General features: G+C 36.3%; 1 protein-coding gene across 1 annotated transcript; it reads right to left on the bottom strand.

The window, feature by feature from the left end:
• Positions 1-352: 352 nt before the first annotated feature.
• LOC122640843 (3-hydroxyisobutyryl-CoA hydrolase-like protein 5) lies at positions 353-8,718 on the bottom strand. The gene is made up of 16 exons (XM_043834100.1): positions 8,469-8,718; positions 8,161-8,230; positions 7,932-8,015; positions 7,716-7,784; positions 7,477-7,540; positions 7,274-7,347; positions 7,091-7,174; positions 6,853-6,937; positions 6,556-6,641; positions 3,637-3,758; positions 3,491-3,551; positions 1,673-1,771; positions 1,392-1,493; positions 1,236-1,277; positions 667-773; positions 353-567 (listed from the first exon to the last, which is right to left on the bottom strand). Exons 2-16 carry the CDS (start codon positions 8,191-8,193, stop codon positions 513-515), a joined length of 1,167 nt encoding a protein of 388 aa, XP_043690035.1. The 5' UTR covers positions 8,194-8,230; positions 8,469-8,718; the 3' UTR covers positions 353-512.
• Between the last annotated feature and the right edge of the window lie 202 nt (positions 8,719-8,920).

The raw sequence follows: 8,920 nt of genomic DNA, 5'->3' as shown, positions 1-8,920 counted from the left end.
TAACACACTGAGGAAATTTCAGAAATTGCCGATGTGGGACTATTGTTTAATAGAGCAATAATACCATATCACACAGATTGATTCTGCATCTAAAAACAAAGATTTGGGTTCATCGATCCATCCTGACAGCTTGAAAAAATGGTTGTGCTTTCCAAATTTCCACATAATATTTCTTTTGGATAGGAATCATATTGACAGCCTCTGCTGTTGATCCTTTCGGACCAAGAAAACATTTCAATTCCAAGTTTGGATGAACTTTCTCCCCATTAGAATGAAAATTTATTACTACTGAATTATGAAAAAATGACTTGGAAATATCATTTTTCCCTTGAATAAATCAAAACCTGGCATGTAACAAGAAGAGTTTTATTACTAATGATGAAAACAAGGAAAGACATGCAAAACCACCATGGATTGTAATATATACTAAACTAGAATATTGGCAAAATGTAAAATACACAAGGAATGATAATATGGGAAACTCATGGCTGCTGAAAATTTAATTATTTGGGTTAAGCTGTTGCCTTTAAGCTTGGGTAGTCTGTATTCTCATACTTTCCGTCCCACCTGAAATCAGTTCAGGTCAACAACAAGAAAAATTAATTGATGAAGCAAAAAGAGAGGGCAAGATAAGATTTGGAACCTCTTTTACCAAGACTGCCTGACCTGCATTCTTCGTTGGCTGGAATCTGGAGCTCAAGCTCTTCTTTAAATGGCTGGAAGACTGCGTCCACTTTCTCACCATCCACTTCATCAAGAGTTGGTGGGTCCCACTACAACAGCTTGTAAATTAGACACACAATAAATAAACCTACTCCTCAATTGAATCAAAATTCCAATCTGAACTCAAAGTCAGATTGATGTTTGAAAAATTCGAGAATCCAGATTTGATTGTCGCATTGTAAGAAAAAAAAAAACAAAGAATTGGTGAAGAAGAAATCTTTTTTTGTATTGAAATTTTACTACTTTTTTTTTGTTCATTTTTTAATTTCTATTTATCATATTAATTTCTATTCTAACTTCCCAGAGTTCATTCTCCGGGGAACTCTGTTTTAATAATTCCGTTGGATTCCTTCCATCTCATTGGAAATCATGTAAAGACAATTCCCAATTTAATATAGCTAAATACAGTAATTCGTTAAAAAAAGGGTATTCTATAATTATAGTCAATTAATACACGATCTGTACAAAACACACACATACACACACACACACACACACACAAAGACGGGTACCTTTGGGTAATTATCTTTGTCAACGGTTAGAGCTCTGATACCCTTTTCAAAACAGAAACAACAAATGCTAGTCAGTCCTTCCAGAACAATATGAATTGCCATTATTATTGGCTATATTCTTTTTTCTGATAAGTTTGATAATTATATATATATTACCTCATAAACATCACCAGAGATTTTGGCTCTCAGTATGTTGACTGTGAGTCTGAATTCCCGCTTCAGACACTCAGGCAAAGTTTGCTTCCTTCCCTCTCGAATCTGGAAAGAATGAAGAAATGTAATTGAAGATATGGATGCTGGAAATTGCAGAAAAGTAACAGAGAAATACAAAGTAGACCAGGAAACCATGTGTTTCCCATCAAGAAAATCACCAGGTCAAGAAAATAAATAAAATAATTATCCAAAGTTTAAGACTGAAGCTTATAGAAAGAACATACTGATCTCAATGTTATCTTCAATCCTATGGGAGAAGATCTTTTCAAACCCTTGACCACTGGAACTATCCATTCATTTCCCTCAACGCTTCCCTCAGTTCCCTGAACAACAAAAGATACTTCTCATTCAATGAAAACCATATGCTTCAGTAAGGGTAATGGTACACTATTCCATCAGGTATGTTAATGTCACACACACACAACATTCCAACATGGGTCCCTACAAGCAGCAACGAGTCCAAGTTTTTCCTGTGGAGTTTAGATAGAACAGGTCAATCACTTTCCTTGTACATGATTCTCAGAGATGGCAGCCAGGGATTCTTCCATACGTTTTGAACCACACTTTCCATGTGGCGACAGTCACCTTTACTTCTAGTATGTTTAAGACAGTTCGAGGGTAATTTCCCAGTTGGTGACACTGGGGAGGTTGATACCCTCCTGCGTTCAAAAACCATCCTTGTATCCTGACAACTAAAACCGCCAAAAGAATAATTCCTCGACAGGTGTTATGAATGGTGGAACATGTCCTAATGTCAACAAGGACAATTCACGTGTCCAATCCAAGTTATCTCATCAATGGATTGACTGTATATCATGTACCGTTTAGAATAGACAAATTACATTCTCTTTTTGCCAACTGTGGATTTGTGCTTGAAGAGGGATCATAAGGGTTATCACAGTTTCTACCTAAATGAAACACAAATTGACCCATCAATGGGGAGGTGATAATGCTGGTAAGCTCAATAAGAAACAAAACAGAAGAAAAGAGTAGGAATACAGACTATAAATGATGCAACAAAATAGCATAAATGGGATTACTTTAGTGGAAATAACCTTTGGGTTGGGTTTTTTCACATGTTTGGCCTTTGGTCCAATGGATTTTCATTGTAATAGGCCACTTGTATGGACTTTAAATAAAAGTAGAACTTAGGAATACAAGATTTACTTTATTAGTTAGTTTAAGTTGGAGTCCTAGTTAGAATAGGAGTTGTTCAAGTCTTTTATTGGCCAACTAAGTAGCTAGTTAATTACTAGTTGGTTTAGGCTATTTCTAGTCATGTTAGGAATCATATTTTGAGAATTTTTATATCACTCTAGCTATCCATTCATAGACATGAAATTAAAGGTAAGGAGGATGGGAAGCTCAAATGACCAGTAGATAAAGAGTAGTGAAAGGCCCGAGAATAAGAATCTTATTTTCCTTTCTTGAAGTGGATTTAGTGGACGGACCTAACCCGGGATCAGCCTGGAATAATTTAAAGAATCTCACTGTAATTTTATGCCTTTGAATTCCTACAATCGATTTCTGCTTCTAGACTGTATTTCAGTTTCCTATTTCAAGAAGGAAACCTGGAAAACTCTGAATCTGGCCCTTGGATTTGTCTCATATTTAGTATTTTTCTGTTCCTGTTAAATTAGTCATTCGATCTGAATATCAGCCACATCATACCAGTATTGACTGTATTTTCCGGAATTCTCTTTTGCTGGTTTGGTTCCTAACTTCTTGCAATTCTGGCTTTCACTGAGGCTTCTTAATCCTAGACTCTTAGGACCTTAGAAGTCCATTAATAAATAATCAAGGCCTTAAGTAAAGGTCATGTTTCAGTGTAGCCTGACCCTGCCATTGCTTTACCATGAAACCTGAACCTGATTTGATCCCAATCAAGCCTCACCACAACCACCCCATTACCATCCCTTCCCTACTCCCTACACCAGGAATGGAGGGGTAAATACGGAAGAGCGAGAGAGAGAGAGAGAGTCTTGTCTTTTACATATTTGAAAGCTTAGCGAGGTTGAAAAAAGTGAGAATGGAAAACTCACAAATGATTTTATAATTTCCTCCACAGACTCCTTACAGAAGCACTTGTCAATTATTGACTGCCTGCAGAAAAAACCACAAAACAGTGAATCCTAATGACACTGATCTGCTCCACCAAAAGCACTACAGATCAGTTCAGTATCAATACTTGTGTAAGATACTATCTTCATCAGGTTGAACATCAACCGAGAATTCTTCAATGACTGATTTAACAGAATTCTTGTCACCAGAGTTCAAGCTAATCAAACGATTCTCAAGATCAGGCAATTTCTGAAATGAACAAAAAATCCCATGATATGTAAGTGATTTGAATTTCCATACATGCAAGAAGGATAGAACCATAAACGATGCAGACACAAAAGATATCTGAAATGCATATAATTTATATTGCCAACAAGAAATGTTCTTTATAAGGCTCTGTTTGTTTCAACATAAATGCTCAGACATAAAATGTAGGAGATTATTTCTCATCCCTACATTACTTCTAAGATTTTTGGCATAAAATAGTGGGCCGCCCCACTTGAAAATTTTAGGTTCCTTATTTTGATTTCTTATGGAACAGACTTAATCATAAAAATTTGGCATTCTTTTGCTTTTAATGTTTTTCGTTTCTTTTCTATAATTTTTACTCATAACCATTTTTTATGTTGAAACAAACAAGGCTTTAGGAGAAATGGAATTAATAATTGATCCATGAAAATCACATAAATGGGCTTATTTTATTGGAAATAAGCTTTGGTCTAGGTTAAATATGTGTTGGGCCTTTGGTCCAATGGGTTTTTTATGCAATATCTAGGCACCAGTAGCAATGCCAGGAGAAGAAGAATAGCTTGTAGTCTCGGGATCAGAATTCCTAGTTTCTCTAGGAATCCACTCACTGGGAAACCTATTCTTAGTCTACTATGAAATTCTATTTAAATAGTTCTATTTTCAGTTTATTTTCCTATTTTGATTATTTTTATGTGTCCTAGTTCCAGCGAGATTAGGAATCTATAAGTCCAGTCTTGTTATGAATTGATTTCTATTCATTATGTCAAGTCCTAGTTGGTTTAGGAACTTCAAGTTTTGGAGTTGTTTTAAATCTTTTATTGGTCAATTAAGTAGCTAGTTTGATTATTAGTTGTTTAGGTTATTTCTAGTCATGTTAGGAGTCATATTTGGAGAGTCGGATTTTTGTTCCTATGTTCTGTGTGATTCAGGATAGCTTTCGTGATATGCAGCGGCAACCCTTGGTGAGATGCTAAGGTAAGGTTGGTGGGATTCCAATCTAGTTCCAGGTGAAAAGCTTGGTCCATATCCTTCTACCCTTCTTCCATTTGCCTTCTCTTTTATCTATCCATCGGTTCAGGTCAGTATTTTGAAGCTTTCTATTTTCTGTTCATGGTTAGAATGTTGGATTCTGCTGCTTCTTGAGTATTCTGGTGTTGTCCCTGTTCATAAGTCTCTCTAAAGTTCTGCTACCATTTCAAACTTAAAGATCTAATTTTTACACTGATTTCCAGAAATCCTTCTCTCATTAAGATTTTCTGAGATTCAACCACCTTGGCAAGGCTTTACTAGTGCTAAAAGTTGGCTCCATTTGATACATACTTCAGTTTATTTTGTTGGTATGAACCAAAATTGTTTTTGATGCAGACCTGAGAGAAGATCTACTGGTGATCGGCATAAGAAAGAGAAACACACACACACACACACCAAAAAAAAAAAAAAAAAAAAAAAAAAAACCTAATCGGCTGAGTTGGCATTCCTTTATTAACTAAAAAATTGACCATTAATTCCTGCTTTGGAAGGTATTCTATCATAACTCAACCACCTAAAAACAACCTAATAGATAAGACAACCTCTTGCTTAAAAAACAAGGAGAGTCATAAACTGAAATAAAAACTATCATCTAGACTCTAATTAACAATAAAATAAGTGGAAAGAAATTCCTGTGAACAGCACCCCACAAGATAAGGTTTCTGAAATTCAGGAAACCAACAACCACAGCCAATAATTACTTCTCCAAATAACTCCACGGATCAACCTAGTGACCCTCCATGTGGTACTCAAAATAGGTGAAAGGACAATCCTAGTTTCAGAACGTCGGTTCCTTCAGAAGTATACACCAGGTTTACCCTACCTAGATAATGCCAGGTTACTATACTTTTAAAAAGCAAGGGGCATTCAGTTGTCTATGATGACTCCATTAGACTGTAATGATGAGAATGCACTCAGATTGCACAGATTTCTGCCTTCAAAAACGAAAAAGGCATATCAAACCAACATCCATTTTTTGGATCACCTTCAGAAGCAGACTGTTCGCCCTTTCATATTTATCTGAGAATTTTCTGCTTTTCACTTCTTAACATGGGCATTCAGAAGTATCAATTTCGATTCCAATTGTCAATAACCTAGAAGCTTTACCAGTTTCATGGTGTTGTTATAGATACAAAATAAGTGTTTCATATAATGTACACGTGATTACAGGGTCCAATTTCATATGTCGATTTGGTTTCAGCCTATTTGTTTCTGGAAGCAAGTGCCCATTAGAGATGGATCTAAAGAAGAACAAATTTTTTTTCTGTTCTTTTTCTTTTGATTAGTGAGATAGGAATAAACTTCATTACTAAATTGACGAAATATTGTAAGCCTCCTGTACAAAATTAATCAGACCATAATGCTCCCAAAAACAGTTTCTTCATTACCTTACAGTATACAATTAAGTTCATGTTGTAGTTGAAAACTTGAGGATGATTCATATTACATGCACCAACTTGTGGGCAAATATTATGAGATATACTTCTAAATCAATTACATTTATTTTGTCGATGCCTCCCTCCCCCCCCCCCCCTTTTTAAAAAAAAAAAAGATCTTAGCCTAATAGTCAACAGTTCAATTTTTAGTGTACATAGGTTCTAATCTTTCAGATGCCTTCCCTATATCTACTATGAAATAACTAAAAAAAAGATAAATCTTACATCCATCAATAAGAGTATGCTCGAACAAATGCATGATTGCAAAACTCATGGTTCCAATATCAGAATTGAAGAGAAGGAAACTAGAAACAGAAAAAGGCTTAACTCACCTCAGAAGGGACAAAGTGGGTTGCCAGACCAAGTGCGATTAATTCCTTCCCGTTCAGTCTAGCACCTGTTAAGGCCAAGTAATCCCCTGTGGAATTGCACTTGATATATCAGTTGCAGGCAGGGGAACATGAAAAAGCATTCTGTTCCTAGATTAAGTGTTTCTGCAAGAAAATTTCAGCCCCATTTTGCTGCTGCATCAAATTATTCCCGGTTAAGAATGAACATACAAACATCTCACTTTCAAATATCACAATCTACCTGATTTATGTCATTTTTCTCAAAAATTACATGCTTACCCAAATACCCAGGGAGACGTGGAAGAATGTACGTGAAGCTGCAGTCTGTGTGAAACCCAATACTAGCTTCAGGCATGGCAAAAACCTAGACAGCAAAAGGAAATCCCTCAAATCAGTACTTTACACATTACTTCCCCAAGTAACAGCAACACGTTTAAAAGGTATGCATTCTTGTGTTCTTGAACCAAATTAAGATGAACTGTAAGTAGCAATATCTCAACCAGAGTCAAATACGTACAGTCTTTTCTGTGACAACTGAGAATTTCATTGGAACCATAAGAGATGCACCTCCACCCATGCATATTCCATTGACAAGAGCCACCTAGAAACAACATAATAGGTAGTTTTTGAAAGTTTCTACAACAGAGACTCAATAAAACATAGGAAACATTTTTTTCATTCACTAGTAAGGGCCTAATACCTGGGTTTTCTTATAGGTGTGATGGTGATAACACAGCCAATACATTCTATATGCAACCTCTAGGCAGGAATCCTCTGCCAAAAGACAATTGACAAGCTAGTTTCATCATTCATATAGAAATGACTAACAGACTCTTGAACAATGTTCAGATAATAGAACACTCGCTTGAAAGCGAGGACACACAATTGAAGTGATCTATTTACCTATCTTCCTCCCATCATAGAACATTTTTAAATCCCCACCAGCAGAAAAAGCTCGTCCAGCTCCCTAAATAAGATTCATGAACAATATGAGAAAATATAAAATAAAAGTGAGTAAACCATGGACAACAGATCATGGATTCAATCCCAACTACCAAATTGAGAAGAAAGAACTACAGAAGCCACTCCAAATTACAGTAATTCAAGAGAGCTTTCAAACTTAGGGAAGTAATAATACTAGCCTTGATTAGGATAAGTTCTGCATCATCATCGTTCTCCCAATTCTCTAGATACTTAGCTAGCAGAGAAACCTGGCCACAATGAGGGGAATTGGTCAGTAAATGATTCATTGGTTGTGATCGGTTCAGGCAATAGCATAACATGAGCCAAATTTATTTGAAGGAGCCTGCATCCTAGAAGTGAGGAAATGAAAGAGTTGGTGAATTAATTGGGCATACCACATCAACTGAGATGACATTCAGTTGACGAGGTCGATTCAAGGTGATCAATCTCACATGGTTTACTTCTTCTGCAATAACAACCTGAAGAGCAGTACACCAACTCACTTTTAGTAATCTGATAAGCTTTTTCACAGTAGAGCTACTGAATATTGACAAAATAGTCAAAAGTACACATAAAGCCAGGAAATTGCATAAAATTTTTCAAGGAAGATCACATAGAAAGCACCTGTTCTTCTGGGTTCACCGGACCTTGTGCCATTGAAACAAGTACACAATTCTAAACGAAAGAATCAGAACTGCCACACAAATTGAAAGTATTATAACCAAAGCAAGAGAAAACCCAAGCGGGAGAGAGGATAAATGTATATGAACTTCATCATTCAATAGAAAATTGCTAAGAAAAAACCGCAATTTGGGTACATCATCACTTCCTTTTTCCCATTCTTCAAATTAATTAGCGGAGAAATAGAAGAATACCTAACAAACATTTTTTTCGTCTAGAAACAAACATAGGTGAGATCAGAGGAAACTTACAGTAACAAAGCTGGATTGTTGCCTTAGAACAGAACAGGAATATGGAAGAAGGGTTTTTGAAGAGAAAATGATAATCAAGCCTACTGATGAAGGAATTTGTTTAAAGAAAGCTCATAAGATGACGATAGTGGAAGAAATTAAGAAAATGTGAGAGTTCGGCTGCCACGTTTTTCAGCGACCTCTCTCTATCTCTGTCTCGTCCTATATGGTCTGCTCCTTTTACTTTACAGTACACATCTACCACCCACCATTACCAAGCCAAGGCACTTACCAACCCATCGAATGCTTTGACTATTGAGGAATGGTTGGCAAATGGTCAGTCTCTTTTTCACAACAATGGTCAATCTGTGACTTTATGGCTTGATTGAAACTTCCTTCACTGGCACAAGGGATTTCCTGGACACGATTCCGTTCAGTGCTCAATAGGAATACAACATTAACCACAGAAGCTT

This window comes from Telopea speciosissima, chromosome 9 (assembly GCF_018873765.1).
Source record: "Telopea speciosissima isolate NSW1024214 ecotype Mountain lineage chromosome 9, Tspe_v1, whole genome shotgun sequence".
Lineage (NCBI taxonomy): Eukaryota > Viridiplantae > Streptophyta > Magnoliopsida > Proteales > Proteaceae > Telopea > Telopea speciosissima.
The sequence above is the reverse complement of the archived record's forward strand: the minus strand, read 5'-3'. Positions and strand labels throughout refer to the sequence as shown.

Coding starts and splice junctions, on each gene's coding strand:
- LOC122640843 (XM_043834100.1), bottom strand. CDS start 8,193: ATGGCACAAGGTCCGGTGAACCCAGAAGAACAG. Junction 8,016..8,160: donor CGGTGAACCCAGAAGAACAG/GTGCTTTCTATG, acceptor ACTGCTCTTCAG/GTTGTTATTGCAGAAGAAGT. Junction 3,552..3,636: donor GAAGATAGTATCTTACACAA/GTATTGATACTG, acceptor TTTTTTCTGCAG/GCAGTCAATAATTGACAAGT.